This window comes from Sabethes cyaneus, chromosome 2, assembly GCF_943734655.1.
Source record: "Sabethes cyaneus chromosome 2, idSabCyanKW18_F2, whole genome shotgun sequence".
Taxonomy (NCBI): domain Eukaryota; kingdom Metazoa; phylum Arthropoda; class Insecta; order Diptera; family Culicidae; genus Sabethes; species Sabethes cyaneus.
Genome location: NC_071354.1, coordinates 193,217,244 through 193,239,608, shown reverse-complemented (window position 1 = coordinate 193,239,608; position 22,365 = coordinate 193,217,244). Strand labels below are relative to the sequence as shown.

The 22,365-nt window shown below is 38.5% G+C and overlaps 2 protein-coding genes across 3 annotated transcripts; one reads left to right on the top strand and one right to left on the bottom strand.

Annotated features, from left to right (window-relative positions):
- Positions 1-15,783: 15,783 nt before the first annotated feature.
- LOC128734003 (nuclear migration protein nudC) lies at positions 15,784-21,757 on the top strand. Of its 2 annotated transcripts, none has more exons than XM_053827953.1 (5): positions 15,784-15,839; positions 20,032-20,118; positions 20,212-20,528; positions 20,593-21,138; positions 21,194-21,757. In XM_053827953.1, exons 2-5 carry the CDS (start codon positions 20,044-20,046, stop codon positions 21,243-21,245), a joined length of 990 nt encoding a protein of 329 aa, XP_053683928.1. In that variant the 5' UTR covers positions 15,784-15,839; positions 20,032-20,043; the 3' UTR covers positions 21,246-21,757. The 2 variants fall into 2 exon arrangements, with proteins under 2 accessions (XP_053683928.1, XP_053683927.1); XM_053827952.1 differs by lacking the exon at positions 15,784-15,839 and adding an exon at positions 19,904-19,947 and having other exon boundaries at positions 20,008-20,118.
- On the bottom strand, positions 17,867-19,023 carry LOC128734004 (splicing factor C9orf78). Its single transcript, XM_053827954.1, has 4 exons — positions 18,837-19,023; positions 18,659-18,773; positions 18,444-18,598; positions 17,867-18,385 (listed from the first exon to the last, which is right to left on the bottom strand). Exons 1-4 carry the CDS (start codon positions 18,956-18,958, stop codon positions 17,899-17,901), a joined length of 879 nt encoding a protein of 292 aa, XP_053683929.1. The 5' UTR covers positions 18,959-19,023; the 3' UTR covers positions 17,867-17,898.
- Positions 21,758-22,365: the final 608 nt, after the last annotated feature.

Here is a 22,365-nt window from a genome sequence, read left to right as displayed (position 1 = left end):
TCTATACTGCTTTATAATTCACAGTCATGAATTGTATATGAAGACACGCACGACTGCAAAACAACTTATTGTTCACTTCGAGTTGACATACTCTAATCATTATACAATTCCAATGTGAAATTGACACGAAAACGATTTAATGTGAACTTTCTACTACGATTTTGTGTTATCTGGGTTACCGCACGATTGGCTAGCGGTCTTTGATCCGTCCAGTGGATGATTGGATCATGTTGTAGTTCTAAAACGAATCCGACTGGTCATATGTAGCGCGACCAGTGGGATCGCAATCCTCACTATCTCAAATTGGGATGATTTTGTAGTAATGCGCAGTCGTCTATATTTACTTTCGACGACGTTGCGCTCTCGTCTTAGTTTTCTGATTTGTGGCGCTGTCATTTATGATTGCTGCACCTTTGTTGGTCACTTCTTCAAGCTCTTCACATTGACTATTCGGCGTCGTGCTCTTGGATTAATATACCTTCCGCTAATAGGTAAATAGTTAATTAGGGACGTCCTTCTCAATAAACGTTGTGTTTTGTTGCTAAATTGGCCTCCACTTGCTGTATCCTTGGGTTGTCGTCTACCGGTATCACCAGTCCTTGACGCTCGCTACTCCCCACTCCCGCTACCTCGTCTAGGCTCTTCTAGCATTGAGCCCCGTTGGTGTCTTGCGCGACACATCGCCTATCGTTAGCTCTCGTGGTCGCGGTGATTGTATATATGTATTAACACTTCTTAATTACTAACCGGCAATCTCTCACCCTTTTTTTTCTAAGAATTCTGTGCCCTTCGCGAGTTACTTTACAATTTCTTTTGACGAGTGTAATTTCCAAGTAAAAATATTCAATCAGAAAAAGGATAATTTATGACAACTGCTTTTTCGCTAACGTTCTCTTTATATCAATACCCGTTTTGTTCGTAGTTTTTCCAAATAAGTTTCCTTTTTGATCATCCTCGGTTGAAATTACCTTCTTGATTATAACTGTAATCGCACTTTGCAAAAATAATCTCATTGACTTAAATTTTTCTTCTTGCTTGTTATATTTCATTACATGCTTGTTATATTTGTCATTTCTTTGTTATTATTCTTCCCTACTTTAGCGACTTTCAGTAGTTCGCGGTTTAAATTTTTTTGTCTCTAGTCAAATATATTTCCTTTTAATATGACTTCTGTGGTTATTTCGCGCACGGTTTTTCTTCTTTAATCTATTAGTCGCGTATTTTTCATTTCATATGTGCCGCTCCGATCGTCTGTACTTTTCTTCCCAAAATATTCGTCGCGTATTTTGTTTTCCTTTTCCAACTTCCCCACTTTAGTTATGCAGTATTTGCATCTCTCTTAGTTTCGATGTGTTTCACACATAGATTTTTTTCATGTGTACAGTAAATGAACTTTATATGCCAAACAGTTACCATTCATGTGTTTATAAAATTTACCTTTAAAATTTGCACATACTATTCATATTCATATAATTTTCATGTGTACTTCTGGGCGGATTGTGTTTATATGTGGCACATAATAATCATAAGGATTTTCATATGGAAATCTTCCATTAGTTATGTGCGGATTATTTTGAGTGTAGGTGTGTAAAAAAAACAATTTTTTATAAAATAAGTAAAATGGACTCACCATATGATCCTTCCGTTTACTCCGGCCATCATGCCAGATATCACTGCTCACCAAAATCGCTCTTAGGGGAATTTACACCGTATTGTTTTGATTAGTTTTGATTGTTCTGAATAAAACTTAGGTTAACTAGATTTTTAACAACTTAATCGTACAGAGGATGAAACTTGATCACGTTTGATGACTTCTTTTGGCGACCATAAGTGCATTAAGCTCGTTCACATAATTCACAAAAACACTCAAATCAGTCGAAGAAAAAAAATCAGGCAAGTGCAACGTTCGTTCACTCGCTTCGGGGAAGAGAGCTCTCCTCTACTCGGAGACCACTGATAAAGATATAGTTTTGTTTACATTTCGCACAATTTTGCTCTCCTTCTTTGACGTAAACGAAAGAAAGAGCACGGTAGTATTGCAAGAGAAAAGTGTCAGATTTGATGTATGCAGAGTTGTCAAAAAGATTGTTCGCATATTACGAACACAATTTATAGCGGCCATTATTATAGCGCGTAAAAAGCTGGATACGTTTTACACACGTACTGCTTTTAGCCCCCCGTACACTTTTTCGCGCTTACTGCAAACTCTTTTATTATTCGAATTTCTCAATCCCCCCAATCTCAGCACAACATTAAGAAAAATTTTCACCGCTTTTTAATCGTAGCCGATGGTCGAATTTTGCAGCAAATTGCACTTTACTTGACAAGTTACACTTTCTTCGATTTTTTATTTACTTTTCTTCTTATTACGAACAATGACGTAAATGCAGGCTACTAAACACAAACTGCGGCACAGGCTTCAGCTTAATTAGCTTTGAAAACACAGATTTTCCCTTCTGGTAATAATGATATTCAACTTTGGCGCACAATTCAGGTATTTCTCTGAACGAAAAACTTTTTTTTTTCTTTTAACTTATTCAATACGGTCACTCGCGACCCGAGCGGTTAAACCACGATGTAGGGTAGCCCGCGCTACCCCACGGATTTCTTCAATGATAAAAAGAAAAAGACCTTTGGGTTAAACTTAAGCTAGTCGACCAGACGGGTCGACCGGCAACTTACGACTCATTTATTAAAACCATTTTTCCCCTATCGTGCAGCCCTAACTTCTACTTAACATACAGGAAATGTACATGCAGTGGTCCGCTATTGACAAACAAAAACACTTGCGCTGCCTATATTGCGAAAAGAATAATAATAGACGCGACCGTGGGCGCTTTTGGTAACTTTAAGCAAAACTGACAAACTAGGTCAATGTTATAAGTGAACGACTACCGCGGTTAATATCTTCCGGGACTTAAGTCCGGGCAGGGGTGTTACAATAGTCACTCTAGGTTTGATGTTTGGCTTATTCGCCCTTTTCTAATGTTGGTCGACATATTTTATATCCAGCTTTTTACGAGCCATAATGGCGGACGTGTTCGTAATATTTGAACAGCACTTTTGACATTTCCCTAATAAGGTTTTGCACGGGCGAGCATAACCTCACTTCTTTGACGTCTATCAGTGGTTTGTTTACATGGACTTAGAACATGGGTTAACATGATGAAACTGAATATTGCTTAAAGGCCTTAACGGCGGTCAGAAAAGCACAAAAACTGCCATTCCGAGTAGTTTGGAGGGCGATACTGCTGGATAATAGGCTTTTAAAACATTTAACTTCAATTTATGCATATCGCGTTCGTCTAACAAATAGTAAACAAACCACGAGTGGATGTCAAATGGGTGAATTGCATTCATTCCGGTTCATTCGTGACGTCACCTTGCAAAACCTTATACATCTTCTTTTTTCTTTCTGTACATAGTGATGTCCGATTTTCTCAGTTAATCGATTAACGAGTAATCGAATAGTTTTTTATCAATTGTTATTCGACACGATTAATCGTCTGTGATTAATCGGGTAATCGACGAAACTTCGATTACTCGTTGTGTATACTGCCGCTACTCGCATGACAGTCCCATTAATATAGGAAACTCCATAGAAAATGGGACTGTTATGTGAGTAGCGGCAGTATAGGTGGTGGATAAAGCGTAGTAAAAATCGAACACCGTTGCATTGTAACTCTCTTGCTGTTGATAGATTTGGGATTGCTGACGGCAGATGGTTTCCAGTATTTTTAGATAAAAATTCATTGAAATCCTGGTTTTTATTTGTAAAATTATTTTCAATGAAAATAATTTTTTATCTGTATGTTGGATAACTCATCCAACAAAGCTGGTGCGACCAACTTGGGGGTGTATTATTTGGAACTCTAAATCAACAAAGTCCGTTGTGGGAGAATTTCACTGACCTACTTATGTCTTGTATTACGTGCGCTATTGCTTCATTGGATAGCAACAGCTTATAAGTATCGTTCAAGCTTGAAAATGGTATCCTCGCTTTAGTTATTACTGACCTGTCCTGTAAAAACAAGTTGTATCTGTAAACTGAGAAGCAGTTTAGTATGCGGTAGTTGTCGAAATGAATTTTCAAAAAAGCTTTGGCTCAAATCAAATACAGCAATGATGCGCTTGCTTAAGGATTTGTTAATTGGACGGTTCGTTAGCCGAAAAATCAACTATGGGCTATCTCCAACCAAAAAGCAAAACACATCCACATGTACGCGTACCCGTGTGACTATGAGAATGAAAAATAAGTTATTTCAAATAATAGCATAACCGGAAACCAGCGGGACCAACCAACAGAACTAATATTTTAAAAATGATTCACGATGAAAAATGTAAAAAGAGATATTTGAACCTTTTCGTTCTCATGCGAAATGCCACGCATGCGAATTCGATTAGTCTCTGTTTGCCTTGCCAAAGAGAGTTTTAAGTTTATACGCACTTCACTTAAGGGCCAAACCACCCCATCGGCAGGCAACCATGTTTTCGCTGCCAACATCTCGTGTGTACGAAAATGAGATAGCATGTCAGCACTGCGTTTCACTCAACTGCGAACAGTCTGATTTGGGCCCGCTGTCAAATTTTGAGCCCAGGACATGCTGTCGCTGACGTTCACTGCATCTCGTTATAGAGAAGGGGGGGTTAAACAGAATGCTGCGTCAGCCAATCCGCCTGCGTTATTCTGACAGTTTTGCAATGGGTTTACTGTCAAATTGACACTGACGGGTGCGTTGATGCAGCATTCTGTTTGGTCCTTTACACGGAATCTCTATGCCGAGTTGTCAAGACCGTCAAAAGTTGCTTGAAAACGGTGAAAACACAAACAGAAATATTTCTTTCTCTTTTTTTCTCGCACATAAAAGATATCATGGATAAACCTTTGCACGGTGCCTAACCTCAACTCTGGTTTGACGTTTTTGTGTGTTTTGTTTTGATTCCCTTTGTAACCTAATTTTATTGCTAGTGGGTTTATTACTTGCAATTGGTACCACTTGTTTGAGGAAACCGGCAATACCCGACTTTTCCGAAGCAGGAAAATGATAACAGTTCTGTACAACATACGAAGGTAAGGTGCTGCCACTTGGATAAGTTTAGTCTATGAATGAAGCAAAAGCAAGATAGGAATTTCTTGAAGAGTGCGAGAAACAGAAAGATCTTAAAGCATTCTTCTCTCACACTCACAAGCATGCACAAAAATCTGAAGATCTGACATCGCTGATGGCCAGTTCCATGAGGGTAAAAGAGAACGTGTATAGCTTCGAAGTCGCGACAAGTTTAATTTAAGCTTTCCGTTAAAATAACCATGTGGGCTTCACATCATTTTGAGTTCAGCAAGCATAAACCTCAAAAAGCAGTATTCGTGTCAGTAATCGATGCGACTGTAATCGATTAGTTCGATTATGTGTTAGGCGTTATTCGATTAGAAATTATTCGATTATTCCATGCTGTAATCGATTACTCGATTAATCGAGCGATTACCGGACATCACTAACTGTACATTCCTTTAGTTTTACCGTGAACACGCGGAAAGAAAACGTGCGATGTATCCAGCTTTTTACGCGCTATAATGGCGGACGCTATAAATTGTGTTCGTAATATGTGAACAATCTTTTTGACAACTCTGCATACATCAAAACTGGGCACTCTTCTCCTGTACGGCAGTGTTGCTCTTTCTTTCGTTTACGCAAAAGAAGGAAGGCAATAGTTTTGTTTACATTTCGCACAGTTTTGCTTTCCTTCTTTGACGTAAACGAAAGAAAGAGAACGGTAGTGTTGCAAGAGAAGAGTGCCAGATTTGATGTATGCAGAGTTGTCAAAAAGTTTGTTCGCATATTACGAACACAATTTATAGCGACCACCATTATAGCGCGTAAAAAGCTGGATTGGGGAAATGTCTAAAATGCTGTTCAAATATTACGAGCACGCCCGCCATTATGGCTCGTAAAAAGCTGGATACACTTGCAAGCAATTTTTTTTTGGCTATTTAGAAAATATATCCAGCTTTTTACGCGCTATAATGGTGGTCGCTATAAATTGTGTTCGTAATATGCGAACAAACTTTTTGACAACTCTGCATACATCAAATCTGGCACTCTTCTCTTGCAACACTACCGTTCTCTTTCTTTCGTTTACGTCAAAGAAGGAAAGCAAAACTGTGCGAAATGTAAACAAAACTATTGCCTTCCTTCTTTTGCGTAAACGAAAGAAAGAGCAACACTGCCGTACAGGAGAAGAGTGCCCAGTTTTGATGTATCCAGCTTTTTACGCGCTATCCAGGTTTTTACGCGCTATAATAATAGCCGCTATAAATTGTGTTCGTAATATGCGAACAATCTTTTTGACAACTCTGCATACATCAAATCTGGCTCTTTTCTCTTGCAGCACTTCCGTGCTCTTTCTTTCGTTTACGTCAAAGAAGGAGAGCAAAAATGTGCGAAATGTAAACAAAACTATTGCTCTCCTTTTTTTGCGTAAACGAAAGAAAGAGCAACACTGCCGTACATGAGAAGAGTGCCCAGTTTTGATGGATGCAGAGTTGTCAAAAAGATTGTTCGAATATTACGAACACAATTTATAGCGTCCGCCATTATAGCGCGTAAAAAGCTGGATAATGGCGGACGCTATAAATTGTGTTCGTAATATGCGAACAATCTTTTTGACAACTCTGCATACATCAAAACTAGGCACTCTTCTCCTGTACGACAGTGTTGCTCTTTCTTTCGTTTACGCAAAATAAGGAGAGCAATAGTTTTGTTTACATTTCGCACATTTTTGCTTTCCTTATTTGGCGTAAACGAAAGAAAGAGCACGGTAGTGTTGCAAGAGAAAAGTGCCAGATTTGATGTATGCAGAGTTGTCAAAAAGATTGTTCGCATATTACGAACACAATTTATAGCGTCCACCATTATAGCGCGTAAAAAGCTGGATGCAGAGTTGTCAAAAAGATTGTTCACATATTACGAACACAATTTATAGCGTCCGCCATTATAGCGCGTAAAAAGCTGGATTAGCTGGAGGAAGTTTTGCAAATAATCTTCCATGAGAAGGAAAACCATTATGAAAATCCAGAAAAAATATTAGCGAATTTGTTCATTCCGGATTGGAGCCGGATGAACTTTTTGTGTTCATTTGTTCCTATCTGGCAGATAAAATTCATCCAGTTCCAACCCGGATTGAATAAACAAATTCTCTATATGTTCTACACGCTCAACCTCGGCTACTCAAAATTGAGTAAAAAACTACTCAGTTTCGGAAAAACCGTGGGTACGCAAAAATGAGTAAAGGTGCTGTCACTCAAAAATGAGTAGGCATACATTTTCTCCAAAATGAGTAGTTTTTGCTCAGTTTTATTTACTTGGATAAATGGGTGGAAACTACTCATTTTTGAGTAACCGGGCATTTTGTCAAAACAGAGTAGTTTCTACTCAGTTTAATTAACTAGAATAATGGGTGGAAACTACTCATTTTATTGAAGGAAATGGTTAGAAAATACTCATTTCGAATATGTTATTTCAATTAAAATATCTAATTTAGTATGATGTATTATTATGAATATTTATTTGTAATTAACCTTCGTAATGCATCGGAAAAAGTTTCACATTATTTGAACTTAAGTTTTGAGTTTGCCCTCATTCTACCGTTTTCAATCCGAATTTCGTTTTCTTTATCTCGTTTCAAAGATATGACCCAAAACTGGCACCTAAAGTAAGTTGAGGAATATTTTGTTGACTAATGGCCACTTCAGCGTCGGTTTCGGAACATCCGGTAACTGTTTCGGGTGACATTTTTGACGTAGGACTACGTCTTTGTTTACATATACTGGGTAGCAATTTGTGAAAACGAAAATAGAAGTGTAACGTTTTAATGAATCTTTCAAATGATATTGTCAATTGCAAGGAAAATTGTCCAATCAATCAGTGCGCAATCGCTCATAAAAGTGCTATTTTAGCTTAAATCGTTTCAGTCTCTTAGGCGCACTTATTGCTTGGAAGATAACGAAAAAGTGCGCCGAAGACACCGAAACGATTTAAGCTAAAATAGCACTTTTATGAGCGATATCGCACTTTGGATGGTACAATTTTCCTTGCAATTGACAATAATAACTACTAAACTACTGAATGAAACCGAACCGGGATTTCTGTCTATCTGTCTGTCTGTTCGTATGTTCCTTATATACTCGGAAACTACTAAGCCGTTCGGCGTGAAAATTTGCATTTAGGGGTTCTCGGGGCCAAGAAAGGTTCTTATGATAATTAGAGAACCGTATCTCTCCTAATACGGGGTGCTCTCATACAAATGAAACACAAATTTTTGCATAACTAGAGAACTTATCAAGCAAATGGATCCAACTATGACATGTGCGGGGTTTTGGAGGCAAGAAATTTTTCTATGGTGAATTGAGACCCCTCATCTTTTTAAGAGGGGGCTCCCATACTAATAAAATACAAATTTCCTCTTAACACAGACATAACTCTTATAAGAAAAATCAACAAAAATTATCGTACCTAACATTTAGCCTGAACACTAGCACCATCTATGATCGACATTCCCAAATATCAAATAGCAACATGGGTATCCATCGAAGTAGCAAGTATTTTTTATGGGGAATTCCACTTTCGTCAAAAAGCACCAATTTGACCAAAACGGAGACATTCCCAATTAACCTAAATTTGAAATGACGTTTTAATCGGTACGAAGAATGGAAAACGAGTGTTATGTCTGTTTGTCTGTGCTCTTAACTTGAGGACTAATCAAGCAAATGGAAACAAATTTGTCCTGTGGGGGGTTTAGGAGGCAATACTTTTTGACGTAGGACTACGTCTTTGTTTACTATACTGGTAGCACTGGTAGTCAGATGCTATACATTAGTTGAATAAGCTACTTGTAAACAAAAATGTTTCTCGTGACGTGATTTTGCGGCTGCCGTGCGGGAATGGGATAAGCAATTGCAACAAAATATGTTGGAATGATAGCGTAAACCGAAGATATCAGATGGCTCTGCAACATGTAGGCTGACTGACTTTTCCCTGAGAGGGCCAGGCTAAAATACTCAGCAGGTTGCTATAGGCATTTCCTTGCAGCATGAAGGATTTCGTCACTTCACAACTTAACTTATCAATTTAATAATTTTTGCAACAAGTATGAGTATGAGTTGCTATTAAAAAATGTGATGTGATTTCATTATTTTTTCGTGCATGAAAATCTTACGTAAGAAATGATTAAACTCCCTCCCCCCATCATGCCTGGAAACAAGCAGTTGTTTTACGATTCATTAATAAATTAATAAATTAAATAACTTATGTAGCCTAAAATCATCCCAAACTCGGGAACCGTATATTATACGACTCCAAAATGTTTCTATTGTACATCAGTCTCATTTCATCATTTGTTCCGGGATCGACGCTGAAGTCGCCATTAGTCAACATCAACAAAGTATTCCCCAACTTACTTTAGGCGCCAGTTTTGGGTCATATATTTTAAACGAGGCAAAGAAAACAAAATTCGGATTGAAAATGGATGAATGAGAGCCAGCTCAAAACTTGAGTCGTTTTCACCCCAATGAATAATGCTCATGAACATGAGGACCACCTACCGGTAGTGTCGTATAAACATGGAGAAACGCTGGCAATGGCTATAGATTGGATAAATTCCAAGATTTGTGAGAAGGAGAAGCTACCAGAGGACTGGATGGAAGGAATGGTTTGTTCCATCTACAAAAAGGGCGATCGGTTCGACTGCTGCTGACCCTAGAAATGAGCGCAAATTCCGCCAATGATCAATTCCAAACAATTCCGGGGCAAAATTTGTGGCATTAACCAAGGTCAGGCTGCAATAGGCCAAGGATACAACATCTTATTCTGCTCCCTGAAAATAGAAAGACGTACCAACTACTAAAGATGTGTAAGAATAAAAAAACAAAAGTAGTAAAGTAGTTGCTTAATAAACCAATACATACATAAAGAAATTATGAGAGTGCATTCATTGCAAAGCTTGGTTAATAAATAATGCATATAAATTATTATTGATATTCGTGTGCAATAATTGATGTATTCGAAATTGATGCAAGATTACAGAGGTGGGCACAGCTAATCAGCTAACCGCGAACTAGCTAGCGCATAGTGCGTTCGTCAGGTTTCAAATGGGTTAGTAGTTTTGTTAGCTTGGTATAATAGGTTTTTATAATCTTATGAACGCATAAGGTAAATGGTAAAAGATGGTAAATGGTTGGATAAAGCGCAAAACAGATCCCATAGTTGTGCTTAGCCTCCTATCCCTACGTCCACGTGATACCAGCCGAAATTCGAGCTACCTCAGCGGAGATCCGGTAACCAACCCCGGTAGAAACAGAGGTCGTATACCAACAGGGAAGGAGGCACAGTGTTGTCTCGACACTTTAAGATGGCAACCCCATCACGAGACTTGGTAGCGTAGGGCTTAGTACCGTCTAGTAGTGTCTAAATCTAAAAAACTAAGAGTCAAGAAAATTGTACTCAGAACATTCGGCATAGACAAAGGCGACGAAATAAGGACATGCAATGGAATCTTGGTACTGCAACTGCAACTGGAACTGCAGATCGCTAAATTTCGTTCGGTGGCGACAGAGTGCTACTCGATCAGTTAGAACCCCGAAATTTTAGCATCGTGGCACTGCAGGACTGTCGCAAAGGCGAAAAGGTATGCAGGGTCCGTGGCGGCAACGTGCAATTTTACCAGAGCGTCGCAGCGACCAACGAGCTGGGAACGGGCTTCGTAGTGATGGGCAAAATGGAGGATCATAAACATGTATTGTCCACACGAAGGTAGACCCGACGACGAGAAGGAAGCGCTCTATGCGCACCTCTAGGCAACGTACGAGAGCTGCTCACGGGACATCAAGATCGTCATCGGGGATATGAACGCCCAGGTCGGCAAGGAAGCAATGTTTAGACACAGAGAATAGACATTCAAGCAAAAGATCCCCACTAGGATAAAACTTATGTCAAATTAGTTGAGAAACTATAGAGATTTTGTCGCTAAAGACGCATAAAATTCTACAATAAACTCACAACAACTAGCTTCTGGCGCTATTGTCACGCTTATATACTAGCGCCTGAGGAGCCAAAGGTTATCAGTGTGCAAATCAAAAGAGTCATTTAGTTGGGAAACTATAGTCTCTGTGCTATAGTGGTGGTGACGCTAGCACACGCTATGTCCGAAGGTACTTATTATTTAATTTACATACACTTCAGATTTCTCTTCACAGGATTCACAATCCCCCTTGCAGTGACATGCAGTGAAAAATGAGTATTTTCGAAAATCTGAGAAAAATGGAGAAGCGTCACTGCAAGGGGGATTGATCAATCCGTACAAAACTTTGAGAAAATGAATGTGGGGTCGAAATGAGCAATTATCCCAAATTTGGTTGAAATCGGAGGTGGTGGAATACAACGGATATGATCACTAGAGAGGGGGTGACCCCTAAATGACCTTAAAAATTGAATTTTGCAAAAAACCTGAGATAAAATATTTTAAGACCTTCATTGAATTAATTGTTTTGACTAATACTAACATCCTGTGAAGAGAAATCTGTGGTGCATGCCGGTTAAATAATAAGTACCTTCGGACATAGCGTGTAGCATATTAGGTGTTTTAATTTGAAATTTTGTCCGAGAATTCCCGAAAAATTTGAAAGAGTCTAAAATTACTCGAGTTCGATTAGTTGTTGAGTTACGCAAAAATTTCTGTTTTATTTGTATGAGAGTCCTTATCTCCCTACCACAGGGGTAAGGGGTCTCAAACTATCATAAAAAAATCCTGCCTCCAAAACCCCCCAAATGCCAAATTTGGTTCCATTTGCATGATTAGTTCTTGAGTTTTGAGGAAATTTGTATTTCATTTATATAGGAGCCCCACCCCTCCTCAAGTTGGGAGGGGTCCCAATTCACCATAGGAAAAATTCTTGCCTCCAAAAACCTTCACATGCCAAATTTGGTTCCATTTGCTTGATTAGCTCTCGAGTTATGAGCAAATTTGTATTTCATTTGTATGGAAGCCCCCCCCTCTTAAAGGGGAGAGAGGTCATAATTCCCCTTCTAAAGAGGAGAGGGGTCTCAATTCACCATAGAAAATATTCTTGTCTCCAAAAACACCCACATGTCAAATTTTGTTCCATTTGCTTGATTAGTTCTCGAGTTATGCAGAAATTTGTGTTTCATTTGTCTGGGAGCAGATACCCCTCTTAATGGGGGGAGGGATCTCTAACCATCATAAGAATCTTCCCCGGCCCCAAAAACCCCTATGTGCAAATTTTCACGTCGATCGATTCAGTAGTTTTCGATTCTATAAGGAACATACGGCCAGACAGACAGAAATCTATTTTTATAGGTATAGATTTGTATGGGAGCCCCCCCCCTCTTAGTGGGGTAAGAGATCTCTAACTATCATAAGAACCTTCCCTGGCACCAAAAACCTTTACATGCAAATTTTCACTCCGATCGGTTCAGTAGTTTCCGATTCTATAAGGAACATACGGGCAGACAGAAACCCATTTTTATAGGTATAGACTAGCTGACCCGACAAACTTCGTATTGCCACAAATTAACCTGTGTTGTACATAAATCATGAATCCCGGATGATCTTTGTCACAATCTCGAGTTTTGCAAGCCCCCCAGTGGGCGGGGCTTCCGCCGGCGGGTCACCGGCAACACTCGCGACTGTCTCGTCCTGAATGATCTAGTGTTACTATAGATATCGACTATAGAGTCTCGAATTTCTCGAGTTCGATTAGTTTTTGAGTTTCGCAAAATTTCTGTTTTATTTGTATGAGAGTCCATATCCCCCTACCACAGGGGTAAGAGGTCTCTAACTATCGTAAAATGAATTCAAGACTCCAAAATCTCCCACTTGCCAAATTTGGTTCCATTTGCTTGATTAGTTCTCAAGTTATAAGGAAATTTGAATTTCATTTGTATGGGAGCTCCCCTCTTAAAAGGGGAAGGGGTCGTATTTCACCATAGAAAAAATTTCTGCCATCTAAAACTCCCACATGCAAAAACTCCCACATCTAAAACTCCCAAATTTGGTTCCATTTGATTGATTAGTTCTCGAGATAAGAGGAAATTTGCATTTCATTTGTATGGAAGCCCACCCTCTTAAAGGGGAGATGGGCCATAACTCGCTTTCTAAAGAAGAGAGGGGCCTCAATTCACCATAGAAAAAAATCTTGCGTCCAAAACCACTTACATGTCAAATTTGGTTCCATTTGCTTGATTAGTTCTCGAATTATGAGGAAATTTGAATTTCATTTGTATAGGAGCCCCCCCTCCTAAAGTGAGGAGGGGTCCCAGTTCATCAGAGAAAAAAATTTTGTCTCCAAAAACACCCATGTGTCAAATTTGGTTCCATTTGCTTGATTAGTTCTCGAGTTATGAGGAAATTTGTATTTCGTTTGTATAGGAGCCCCCCCCCCCTCTTAAAGTGGGGAGGGGTCCTTATTTACCATAGAAAATATTCTTGCCCTCGAAAACTTTCACATGCCAAATTTTGTTCCATTTGCTTGATTAGTTCTTCAGTTATGAGGAAATTTGTATTTCATGTGTATAGGATCCCCCCCTCCTAAAACGGGGAGGGGTCCCAATTCATCATAGAACAAATTTTTGTCTCCAAAAACACCCACATGCCAAATTTGGTTCCATTTGCTTAATTACTTCTCGAGTTATGAGGAAAATTGTGTTCCTTTGGTACAGGAGCCCTCCCTCTTAAAGTGGGGAGAGATCCTAATTTACTATAGAAAATATTCTTGCCCTCGAAAACCTTCACATGCCAAATTTGGTTCCATTTGCTTGATTAGTTCTCGAGTTATGAGGAAATTTGTATGGAAGCCCCCCCTTTTAAAGAGGAGAGGAGTTATAATTCCCCTTATAAAGAGGGGAGGGGTCTCAATTTACCATAGAATAAATTCTAGTCACCGAAAACACCCACATGCCAAATTTTGTTCTATTTGCTTGATTAGTTGTCGAGTTATGCAGAAATTTGTGTTTCATTTGTATGGGAGCCCCCCCTCTTAGGGGGGGGAGGGGTTTCTAACTATCACTAAAACCTTTCCTGGCCCCAAAAAACCTCTACATGCATATTTTCATGCCGATTGGCTCAGTAGTTTTCGATTCTATAAGGAACATACGGACAGACAGACAGACAGACAGACAGAAATCCTTCTTTATAGGTATAGATTACCAACAAATGCATATTTTATTTTTATCGTAGAAGCCACTCAAAAACAAAGCGCAGCCTTCAGGGTTTAATTGGCTTTGTAAGCGAATATCGTTTGCCAGACACCCAAATAAGTAAAACTGTTTTTAGTAATCATTATAAAATAGATACGATAATAAGAAAACCGCTTAAATAAACAAGAGATAATTTGACAAAACAGATCTTAAAACATTTAAATCAATCAAAAACTGAATTCCTTTCCATCTGGTTCCTCTCTGACGTCACTGTTCTGGGGCAAATTAAGCAGTGTCGTTTGGCCGACTGGCATATAGCCAACACCTCGCGATATCCTCTGCAGCCTCAATTCTTCGCATTTCTACAAAACCGTCATCGCCAATTTAGCCAAAAAAATTCGCTGCTTCAGCATTCCCCTCCGCCGATACGACAGCGGCTTTCTTCTTCTGTTCGGCCTTCTCGATTATGAAACGATCTTGTCAGCTTCCCGTTAGGCAACTTGTTACATTTATATCGCTTGGGTAAATTCATTGCCGAAAGTCAAATGAGTAACGGAAATGTGAATTGGCCAGGCTGAAGCCGACTTGCGTGTGTCGAGACGCACAATTTATTGGCTACGAGTAGCGCAGGATTAAGTACAATGGAGAGGAATTCTTGATGCGGCAAGAGCCACCGCGGCTCTCGGCTGGTAAAGAAAGAAGAAAGTTCTGGAAGCCTCCGATAAATTAAATATTTTCAAAATAATAACAAAAATAAGCATGAGATGGAAAAAATGATAAAACTGACCATTGGCGGTCGCGATGCGAGTAAATATAATTGATATAAATAGATAGTTGCATTATTTCCAAAAAAATCCTATACTTATTTAACTAAAGTTTATTTAGTGGAAGCTAATTGGAAGCGTTAACCCATTTAAAACCTAGTGAACACACTATTCGTTAGCTAATTCGCGGTTAGCTGATTAGCGGTGCACACCTCTGCAAAATTAAATTAGTAAAACATAAAAAGTCAAATTTAAAACTATACAATTTACGATTCTGCGTTTAGCACGCAGAACATCGTAGTTATGTGAAATAATTAAGTTCAAAACAATCTCACCGGCACTTACAATATGTTCTCTTGTCCGTTTCATCAGCAGCAGCACATCTATGAATTTGCTGCAGTCCAAAGCAGGTCAAGGTCATCTCCAACAGTAATTAAACAGTCAGCTCTAACCGCTCCAACTCGCGATTTGCACCGAACATCCACCAGCAGTATTTAAAAAGTTTGATGACTCGTGCATCTTGCGTTCACTTTTGTTCACAAAAATAAACCAGTAACTATTTTAAAAAACTTAAAGAAAAACAAACGAGAGCGAACAAGCGTTAAATCAACAACAAATTTTCGCGAAAAAATCTGATTGCGGCAACACTCAATTTTGAGTAGTTTTTGCACAGTGACAATATGCAATTCTACTCATTTTTTGACAGCCCCATACAACGATTAAAAAATGAGTAGTTTCAACTCAGTCACTGAGTAGCCCTGGCTAAGCGTGTACGTTCGGTTTGACGTTCTTTTTGACGTAGGACTAGGTCTTACGGCAAGGTTTGGCTAGAAATGATGTCATTCCAAAAAATCTTTCTCGAAAAGTGGTCAGGTTTTAAACGTTAATTGCTTATAGCGAATTTGTTTATCGAATCCGGGTTGGAACTGGATGAATTTTATCTGTTAGATAGGCGCAAATGAACACGAAAAATTCATCCAGTTCCAACTCGGATTGAATAAACAAATTCGCGGTTTGCCGATCAATTTTTAATATTTTTGTATCAATCGATCGGAAAATCTTCTACTCGTTGGCACAAATGAAAAACTCTTAATTCGTAAGTGTACACTATTTAAAAATTGAAAATAATGAAGCATTGTCCAACTAGAAAGCCTTGCATCCTGATTTGTTGGAGAAGAAGTCATGAAAGTTTCAACGGGTTTTTTTGCAAAAATTTGTCAAAACCTCCCCGTCCCAACAAGTTGAAGATTCTTTACGACGTTTAAACATATACCAATTTGATATCTGTGCTTGGGAAGTACGCCAAACTACAAAACCACCTCTCTTCTTCAACCGATTTTGTCGTTTGAACAGTTAACCTAGTCCCATTTGATGTTCTGGAAGTAAACCGTTTTATTAAAGTGTACAACCAGCCCTTTTCTTCAACCGATTTTAACTTTTAGCATTGAATACAATTTGATATCCTAAATATGAAATGTCATAGAAAAGTTGCAAGAATGTAAGCGGTTATCCTTCCCGTTTACCAGATTGCCTCCATTCGAAACTTGTGCCAGAATTTGTTCGAAACTGGTGTCTTGCACGGAAATAGAGCTGAAGGGATATTTGTGCATGTGAGCAATCCGCAGCAATTCTTAAAATGACAAAAATCAGTTATCCGAGAATAGTTTTTGAGCGTATAATTTGCTGCTTAGTGTTAGTTAGTTGTTTGCAATTCTTTACACAATACCGTTGGATTTGTTTTAAGTATGCAGATCGCTGCAAAGTAGTGTCGAAATGAACTTGTCAGATGCAGATGATGTTAGCTAATAGATATTGTAACTAGCTGTCCACATGTTAGTTGTAAGACAATTATACTCATAATTATACTCAAACTCATTAAGTAAGCTAAATTGATCAACTGCACCAGTTTCCAGCCAGTTACTCGTTCGTTCCCGTAGGCACAGCCCACCATACTTTTTTTTAAATATTTTCATACTGTTTTTACTTGCTTATTGGTCTATGACCGCCGGTCTGGATGAACAAAGGGATGAAATCAGAGATCATCATTGCCGACGGTTATCCGCCATGGCTTTCTCCTGTTACCAGAACAAGCTCTTGTCAACAGCCCGGATGTCGCTGGCTGTCTCTTCTTCGTTGTATTTGCGGGTTACAGTCGAGTGCTTTTCTTTAGATCTCGCTTACTCCTCTCTACAAGGTGTGTCCCAGTCCCAGCTTGGTCTGCTCTAATCGCTTCGATTTTGCTCTTTTGATTAGTGCACCTCAATGGTAACACATATTTTTTAAAACAATGTTCAACTAAAGCATATTTAGTTTCATAACAAAAATTCGGGGAAAAGCTTTCAGTTTTGAAGATAGAGTACATGTAATTTGAATTGCCTAAAAATGCAGCCAAAAAAGTGCATAAATAAAAAAATCTGCAATACTCATTTCAGGAAGATTGTAGATTACATTCAGCTTTACAAATGTTTCATACGTGACTTTTAAAAAGAAATGAATAGTCATTAACTTTTTGTCGGAAAAGCAATCCTGTTTTGAAGAGAAAAAAATTATGAACATCAGGTATTTAGAAAAAATATTTAAGTAAAAATTTATAGAAAAAACTTGTTTAGGTTTTTACTAGGAATCGGTGGTACTGATTTTTCCATTGAAATTGTGACTTTTTCAAGCTTATTTTGCAAAAAACCTGTAAATACCTAATGGAGAAAAATATAAATCAGTTTTGGATTCATCATCTCGAAAAACATATAGAATTCATGTAAAATATCTAATGCATCTGAAAAAAAAACGTTTTTTTAAAGACCTGTGTTGTTAAAAGCGGTAATGGTAACAAGCTTTGAAAAATCATTCTTCACTCTATTTTGTAAAATTAAATATTAGGATGTATTTTGCTGTTGCTTTACAATTAATTAATATAATGAAATGCACGGTCAATGTCTTCGGTACTGCTTTTTAAACTTATCAAAATGATAATCGTCGGTCGCCTTCTTGGGAGCTTTCTCGTCATTCGAGTGGTGTCCCCGTTCCTCCGGGTATCGTCGCTTTTGCTGTACCGGTTGGTCTATCTTGAATCGATTGTGCTGCATAAAGTTGACGGCCATGTTGGACGGAACAAAATGCGACGGTAGGTCCTTCTTGCGTTGCTGCTCCTGCAGATACCTCAGCTTGGCATCTTCGGTTGCTTCGATATTTTTGATCTTCGCTTCAATGCCGAGATCAACCTCCGGAATACCGCTGAGCATTTGATTGGAAAGCATTTCCTCCGACCGTTGGGAAGATGTTTGACTGAGATGGGCCGGCAACGATAGGAGTGCTGCTTCTTCCGGACTTAGGTATTTACCAGATGAATCAGGTTCTATTTCTCCATTCGACTCCTTTGCAAGTCCTTTCTTTTTGCTCAACTGATCTTCGATGTATCTGAGGGTGATATAATGAAATGTCAACACAACATGGACATAAAAATGATCACTCTTACTTCATCATTTCTTCATCTTCATCTCGCTTGTTGGTTTCGGCAGAAAACTGGGTTCCTATACCTGTATCGTATGGATCTTCCACCGTCTTAATTTTGCCAGCTTTTAGTGCTTGCATATTAACCATTCCTCCAGATTTAACATTAAATGGGTCTTTCTATAAAATCAACAAAGATAGATGTATTGAGACTTCAAGAAATAACGGCAATAAGCTTACGTTAGTCACTTCTTCCTCTATGGTTATTTTCTTTCCCGCAGCTAGGGTAAGGATATTGACTCCATTTGGTTTACTACGTAATTTTTGCTTCTCTTTAGTTTCTTCCAATTTAGATCTAAAAGTATCCATTACAATATAGTAATTACTAATGCATTTTATAAATTTTATTTTAACTTACAGAATTGCTTCATTTATGTCCGCTTCGTCATCTGATTCCTCTGATGTTTTACGTTGTCGGAGATTTTTCCGCGCTTTTGGTTTGAATTCCACTTTTACCTGAGCTTGCTCTTGATCTGACATTTTCAAATGTATGTTTACTTGATCTAATTTCAAGTGAAATTAGTTTATTTTTATATAATACTTGAATTTGTAACGTAATCGTATAATCAAGAAATCAACACGAACACTTTATGTAAAAACATAACACAGCATAAAACAAACATAGAATCAGTGCTGGCATCAGCTAAAAATCCTCATTGAGCGTCACCTACAAAAGCCTAGCGTAATTTGCTTTACACTGAGACAAATTGTCTGATTTCGAATTTATTTATTAATCTAACATAGCCCGATTCGTAAACAGGATATTCGTTTGACCTGCGTTTGACAACATTTGCTTAACAAACATTATATTTCGATATATAAAATTTTGAAGTAAATATTTCTAAACTGCTAACAAATATGTATAAGTTTTTGGTGATTTGGGTGATTTTAATTAAATTTAGTAACCATTTTCTTTCGGTGGGCCCGCCCAGTTAGCCCCGGGGTACGATGCTGGTCTAATAAGCCAGTCGTCGTAGGTTCGAATCTCAATTAGGCGGTGCCGCTATTGAGTCAATAGCATCTTTACACTAGCCCCGCAATTCTCCTGTACTCTAATAACCGGCTGCGAAGTCTGTCATAAAGAAGGGTCAAGTTCTGCGAATGATGTTTATCCACCTTTTTACGAGCCATAATATTTGACATTTTCTTAATACATCGCACGTTTTGTTTCCGCGGTTTCCGCAATGTTCACGGTGAAACCAAAGTAACTTACGGAAAGAAAACGTGCGATGTATTGCTAAAATGTCATATATTATGGCTCGTAAAAAACTGGATATCCACGGCTTTGCTTTTTCTCTCGGTGTAAGGTGTAGCTCTCTGTCCGTTCGATTTTTAGTGTCTGATTCGATATCTGTCAGTGGTTGTTTTGTTGTTTCTGGAAGCATCGCGAATTTTTATGTTGATGTATATGATTGTGCCTGTGCGTGCTGTCATGACAGCAACTTGAATAGTGTCGTGTGAAGAACGAGGTTTTATAACAAAACGGCATTGAGTTGTTTGGTGCCCAGTAAACTACACTATTTTATCAGGAATTTTCTTTGCCATATAAATAGTAAGTTTTACAAATGCCTGTCGAGGAAGGAAAATTTGATCCTGTGCTGTTTTCACTGGCAGAACAACACCCCGGTGGTGTCCCAGATGTAAGTTTTTATCGATCGGCTATGTCGTGAACTAACCTTACATCGAATATTTTCAAAAATTCAACTTATCATTCTCTGTTTCCGGTGACTCAGCTGCTAGCTACGGTAGCCGGTTTTCTGAATAGAAAAACGGATTTTTTCGTTGGTGGTGAGGAAGGTGAATGGGAGAAGCTTGTGCTGAAAATATTCCGTAAGGAAGCAGACCTAGCAAAGGAAGTTGCACGCAAGAAGCGTGAGGAACGTGAGGCATCTGAACGCAGAAGAGCAGAAGCCCGGAAGAAGAAAGAGGAGGAGGAGAAACTGAAACAACAGGAAGAGAACCCAACGGCGGCCATCACGGAACTTACGGATGCCGAAGCGGAAAAAATGATGAATGATATGAAGCAGGAAAAAGAAGCTAAGCCCGAAGGGTAGGTAGATGGTGTGCTCTTTGTTACAGTATCGTTACTATGGTAATTTTAATGGATTTTGCAGGTTGAAGGACGAAACCGTGTCAGAGTCAGAAAAGTCCGAGGCGAAGGATGATGACGAAGAGCCCGAAGATAAGGGCAAAATCAAACCTAATCCAGGCAATGGCTGTGATTTGGAACATTATAAGTGGACTCAAACATTACAGGAAATTGAACTTAAGGTACCATTTGACGTGAAATTCACAATGAAGGCCAAGGATGTCGTAGTAAACATGCAACGAAAATCGTTGAAAGTTGGTCTGAAGGGACATCCACCCGTTATAGATGGAGAGCTATTTGCTGAGATAAAAGTTGAGGAATCATTGTGGCATTTGGATAAAAATACCGTCGTTGTAACGTTGGATAAAGTTAACCAGATGGGTTGGTGGGAAAAACTTGTCTTATCGGATGCTCCCATAAATACTCGTAAGATAAATCCCGAATCGTCTAAGTTGTCCGATTTGGATGATTCTACACGGGGAATGGTAGAAAAAATGATGTTCGATCAGCGACAAAAGGAACGGGGACTGCCGACTAGCGACGAGCAGAAAAAGCAGGATATGTTGAAAAAGTAAGCTTTTTTTTGTCGATGATGTGCTATCTGGTTAAACGAAACTGTTTTTTAGGTTTATGGAGCAGCATCCGGAAATGGATTTTTCGAAATGCAAGTTTAACTAGGCAACTTGTTTGCACCTACCATAGACATATAGATATATGAAGTTCTCCTCGATTACGCTAATTATTTTAGTTTACGTTCAAGTGCTTCTCCAATAATTTACGAATTGTAAAATTTTGGGTAGCTATCACGACATATAGGTTCGAAAAATATATTACGATTATCCAAATTCGGGCGATATCACTTCAGATCAACGCTACTGGTCACAGTGATGAGTCCATACAGGAAAAAAAATCCAAATTCGTCTTATGACCGTGTAACATTTTACATATAAACATATAAACTTTCGTTTAAGTAAACCATACCGTTTTGCGAGTTTACAAATTATACAATTGGGAAAATTTTCGTCAGAAACCACGATTTTCGAAGACTGTTTACTTCGCTTCGGTTTAAGATCATGCGCCTGTGGAACTTGTACGGTATGATTTTAAGCTCATTTTTCAATATGCATTGGATTGGATTGGAATATTTACAATTCTTTAGCTACTTCGTCGTGGATTTTCCTCAAGTAGATTATTTGCTTCTCGAACGTTCTCAATTTAGTCTTTTTAATCAACCGCCAAACGGTTCAGTTTAATTTCTCATTCTATCCGAATATCCAATCGGTTGTGGACTCAGAAGTATCGTGGCATAGCAACGTATCAAACTGCTTCAATTTTTAACGCAGAACTACGTTTTTATTTTCTATATTGGGATGTATTTTAAAAGTACGAAAAATCAATATGTAGCGAAAAGTGGTTATGTTTTGCACGCTTAAAACTCAACAATTTTTCAATCGATTTTTTCATGATGCAAATAATCTTTCAGAAATTATATCAGAATCTAAGAATTGATCGATATAGCAAATATAACAGAAATTTTTAATATCACTATAATTTAAATACGCGCAAAATTCAATCACTGTCAACGGGATGTAACGGGATGTAAGCATAATTTTGTTTTGCAGGCTCGCGACGGTCGGTTTATATACTTATGAATTCAACTACTTTGACATTGGAAAAAAGTGACAAGGCTTGCCCGTCCATTACGTAAAGATGTATTCGTTTCGATTAAACCTAGACCAAGTTGATGTCCTGAAACTTAACAATTTGTGAAAGTTTAAAATTTTATAATTTGAACATT